This window comes from Rhagoletis zephyria, unplaced genomic scaffold (assembly GCF_001687245.7).
Source record: "Rhagoletis zephyria isolate East Lansing unplaced genomic scaffold, Rhagoletis_zephyria_1.1 Rzeph_scaffold_29854, whole genome shotgun sequence".
Classification (NCBI taxonomy): domain Eukaryota; kingdom Metazoa; phylum Arthropoda; class Insecta; order Diptera; family Tephritidae; genus Rhagoletis; species Rhagoletis zephyria.
Genome location: NW_016186911.1, coordinates 1 through 4,505, shown reverse-complemented (window position 1 = coordinate 4,505; position 4,505 = coordinate 1). Strand labels below are relative to the sequence as shown.

The 4,505-nt window shown below is 35.2% G+C and overlaps 2 protein-coding genes across 2 annotated transcripts; both read right to left on the bottom strand.

The window, feature by feature from the left end:
• Positions 1 to 164: 164 nt before the first annotated feature.
• LOC108382979 (60S ribosomal protein L4-like) lies at positions 165 to 1,150 on the bottom strand. Its single transcript, XM_017639349.1, has 3 exons — positions 1,040 to 1,150; positions 681 to 861; positions 165 to 619 (listed from the first exon to the last, which is right to left on the bottom strand). The coding sequence occupies exons 1-3, from the start codon at positions 1,040 to 1,042 to the stop codon at positions 180 to 182; spliced, it is 624 nt and encodes a 207-aa protein (XP_017494838.1). The 5' UTR covers positions 1,043 to 1,150; the 3' UTR covers positions 165 to 179.
• Positions 1,151 to 2,778: 1,628 nt separating this feature from the next.
• Positions 2,779 to 4,501, bottom strand: LOC108382978 (colorectal mutant cancer protein-like; the record flags this gene model as incomplete). Its single annotated transcript, XM_017639348.1, has 4 exons — positions 2,779 to 3,266; positions 3,333 to 3,962; positions 4,026 to 4,163; positions 4,224 to 4,501. Coding segments are annotated over 4 exons (1,332 nt in total), but the record flags the coding sequence as incomplete, so codon positions are not given.
• Positions 4,502 to 4,505: the final 4 nt, after the last annotated feature.

Here is a 4,505-nt window from a genome sequence, read left to right as displayed (position 1 = left end):
ATAACAAAATAAGAGTTACATACTACATAGGCCTAATTCAAAGTTGCAATTTTTTTCTTTTAAATAAATGTACTTTTCAAATACCCCGACTGAAAAGCATCTATTGCTTATGCCAGAACGCCTATGAAAACTATTTACTCTAGCAGTACTAACATAAATAAAAGTCCAGCGAACACAAACTAACTAGCTACATTTGCATTTGCACGGAATACTGCCACTTTCACATTAGTTGTTTTAACTTGACTTACTTTTTGGATGTCTGCCCAGATTTTCATACGTCTCAAGAATACAACGGCTTGCTTGGTTTTTTGTAGCTTCTGTACTTCATCCGACACAACTAAGGGGAATTCCGAAACACCGTCGATGATGTGGCCCTTAGATTGGACAAGAGCTGGAACTCCGGATGCAGCAATAGCCGAGACAATAGCGTAACGGCGCTGGTTGACATTGACCTTGCGGTGCCAGCGACGGAAAGTCTTAGTTGGGGCAAACATACGACCACCACGACACATGTTACCGAAAGCACCCTGGCCGGAACGATGAGTACCACCACCACGAACACGAGGAATACGAGCGACAGCACGACCGGTACCCCAAGATTCAGCAGACGTTTGATGACCTGTTGAAAACAACAAACTTTATATAAAATTTCACATCAATACCAGAATTAATTAACACACCTGCTTGCTCACTAACGGCATAGGGTTGACGGCTGTTGCGACGGATTAGCTGATGAACTTCATTCACAATATCCGGGCGAATTGGAGCTTTGAAAACTGTTGGTAAGCAGATGTTCTTATCCTTTACTTGCTCATTTTTGTCCGAGTAGACGGAGACCAAAGGTCTTGCGTTTGCTAAACTCTGCGAACACAAAATAAGAACAAACACAAAATTATTAATTGCTGAGAAAAAGTGCGCCGCTCAATTGCCACATCTAAACACGTGTACCACATGAATCCAATCAAGATTGTTTTTTACAACTTTACATTCACAAATTAACTAAGTATGATATGCTGCACGTTTTCGTATATGAACTCACCATTTTTGCTAATTATTTATAAAGAAAATCGCGTATAATCCTGTCAGAAAAGGAAAAATCGTCCTCCACCGAACAACAGGGGACCGAAAAAGACAGCACTTGGGCGGAAGCACAAGATGGTGGAAAAATTCTTCACATTCGAGATTGTAGATGTCGCTACTATATGCGATAAATTCCTCACATTCGAAATTGTAGATGTCGCCCCTTCTAAAATTTCTCAGACTTCAGGGAGTGCATTTGTCCCATGATGCAATAATACAAGGTGTCATCGGTTGGCAACTTCTCCCTCTAATTCTGCCATATTGACTGCTTAGGCGAAACAGTGTTACTTCAGCAACAATTCTCGCCTAATAATATAGTTTAATTTATTTTTTATTTCTCAGTATACACATTTTGTATTCTCAAAAATGTATTTTATCTTATATTTCATTTCATTACGAATATACTATGAAAAAGCAAATTTTGTTTAGAAGAAAATATTAAAATTTAAATATTTCCTCCAAATGGGGATTAATTTCTTCCCGTTTCTCTTCTTATTCTACTGAGCTAAGGTATTGTCAAATCGAGCTGTCACAACTGATACCACCTTGTATTATTGCATCATGCATTTGGTCCTAATTCGATTCCGAATATAAGACCCCTTTTAGACACGTCAAGTCTGCGAGTTCAGGCGCGAATTAAGTTTTTATAATCCAATCGACCAAATTTAAACTTCAATGTGCGCTTCAAAATATTCACATTTTAAGTACATCACACTTTTTATTTATTATTGCAATAATACAATTTTGCTCGGCATCATCTGCGTGTGGAATATTTAAAGTTTTAAATAGAAAATTTAAATGAATTTTACCTAGGTTATGACTTTTATAAATAATATATTGTATACATATGTGTGTTTTTTTATATTTTTGAGAACATACAAAATAAAAATGTGCAAATTAACAAAATAAAATTATATATAGATAAATGAATCTCTGAAGCATGATGCATTAATTAATAATAATCAATTGAATTATGGCTCTGAAGTCCCTTAAGAACTGTATGCCGAATTTATAAAAATAAATATTTGTTAAATTAATCTCTTGTATTTGAGAAATTATTCAGTTTAAATTTATATTTCTACAAAAACTTTTTAACTATAATTTTATTTGCTTTTGAAGCATAAAATAAAAATATCCCATATCGACCACAATTTTTATTAAAACGATTTCGTCATCTTTGAACCTATCATTCTTGCTTTGAACCTATCTGGGACTTTGAAATCAAATACATATGTACATCATACATACTTATGTAGTTCTTATAACAAGCAAGACTTTTGTACATACATTGAATTTGGCCCTTGATATCAAAATTTTTGTTAAATATTGTTACCTACCTCATAACTATCTCATAAAAACTTCAATTCGATTAGAGTAATTTATTCCAGCGCATTTTGTACATTAGTAATAATTTAACAAGCAATATGTATCTAATTACAAAAAAANATGGAATCAAATGTGATACCTACTTATATATGAGGACTTGAGAGCCAGAGAAGACCGACATTTAAAAAACTAAAAAATTCAGGTAAAACTTAAAATGCATTTTAGTGAACTTTTCTGTAAAATACCGTAATTATTATTTATATATCCTTCTTTCTCATCTTAATCAAACATTATTTTATAAGTAGGCTCCTCTCTGGCTCTCATGGCCACATATGTATGAAGCTGAAAAGTGTATGTTTATTTTAAGTATTACATATACGTTGTCATTCATTCTGGCACATAGGCGCCCGATTAGCTAAGCGAAGCGGTAAATTAACGCGATAAATGGCACACTTGAATGGATTAGATTAATGTAGAAATTTAAGATTCAATTTGGCGTATGGTAGGCTAGAATAACAGGAAACTGAACTCAATTGCAATTATTGTTGCAAACATTGTTCTGCTATTTACTATTCTAAAGAGTAGTCTCAGGCACGATCTCTTGTATTTTTAGTTGCGACTCATATGTTAGTACTTCAGAGTTTTTTGATTTTAAGCATTGAGGCTGCTGTGATACGCGCTCACAGTCTGTAATACTTTTACTGAAATTATCACGAGTAATGCAACTCTCATTGACATAAAATTTCTCTCCATTAGTTTTATGATCCACCCCGAAGGACATTTCCACGATTTTCTGTTCTAATCTCCGAACTCGTGCTTGATATCTGCGTTTGTTTTGTTCCAAAAGTTGTGTTAAATTTCTTAAAAAGAAAATATGTATATGTAAAACTTTTTTTTTTTAATCATTATAAAATAACAACATTTACAAATTTGATTTTTGCAGCTCTTGAATGTTATTCTGCAATTGGATGTGGCGTTCATCGGCACTAAGCTGAGATGCGGTTACTGATGAAATCAAAGTTTGAATGCGACTTTTGAGTTCGGATTCTCGTGTTAACGCTTCGACTAGTTGCTGTTCAGTGAGCGCAACATGTTCGGACTCTGAGTAAGACACCCTATTTTCTGCTATCTGTTCGCGATGGAAAAGTGCACTACTGGCGTCTGTACTGATTTGTAATTGCATCTGTAGCTGCAGCTGCAACTGTTGTAATGTTTCTTCGAGTGAACTATTACGTTCAGTAGCTAGACGTTTTTCTACCTCCGCAGATTCAACTTTTGACTTCAAATTGATATTTTCCTCTCGCAAATTTAAAAACTCTTGCATAATTACAGCCATTTCGAGGTCAAATTGTGCGTTATGCACTTGCTCAACCATTCCTTTGCCACACTCGAGAGCTTTCCGCGATTTTTCATACAAATCACTAAATGGTGATTCCAAGTTGACAATTGTATTTTGCACAGTCGAACGACGACCTTTCAACTTCGAAACGTGATAGCGCAAGCGGTTGTCATCATCGGCGGTCCATGGTGTCCAAACTTTGTCCGGAATACTAAAGCTGTAAATATAAATATAATTGAATGGATTAATAAATTTTTTAGCAAATATGCTGATAGATTACGTAGATTGCCAAGGTCCCAAGCTATTTTCACAAGTATTCTTTTCACTTTCGAGCCGATCTAGTAGGTGCCGTGCAACTTTCTCTACAGCTCTTCTACTTTCTTCGGCACCAACGGACTTTTCTGTCATCAATGCTAACCTAAAGTGTTAAATTTATTATTAGCTTTAAAAACAAACTACTTTACAAAGATGTTCTTACTTGCTCTCTAACAGTGCCAACATGACATCATATGCTTCGATAGCTCGATCACTGCAATTTACTGCTGTTTGTAAAGCAATCGCATTTGATTCATATTTACCACAAAGAAGATACAAATGGTCGCAATGCTCTTTACATTCATCTAGAGTAAGTGAGAGGATAGTGTTTCGCACTTTTAATTGCTCAATTTTGCGCTGAAGCCGCTGTAGCTCGGTATCCATGTGTGATACTTCTGCGTAACTATTCGTCATACTCTTGTCATACGTCTTAGAATCTATAACC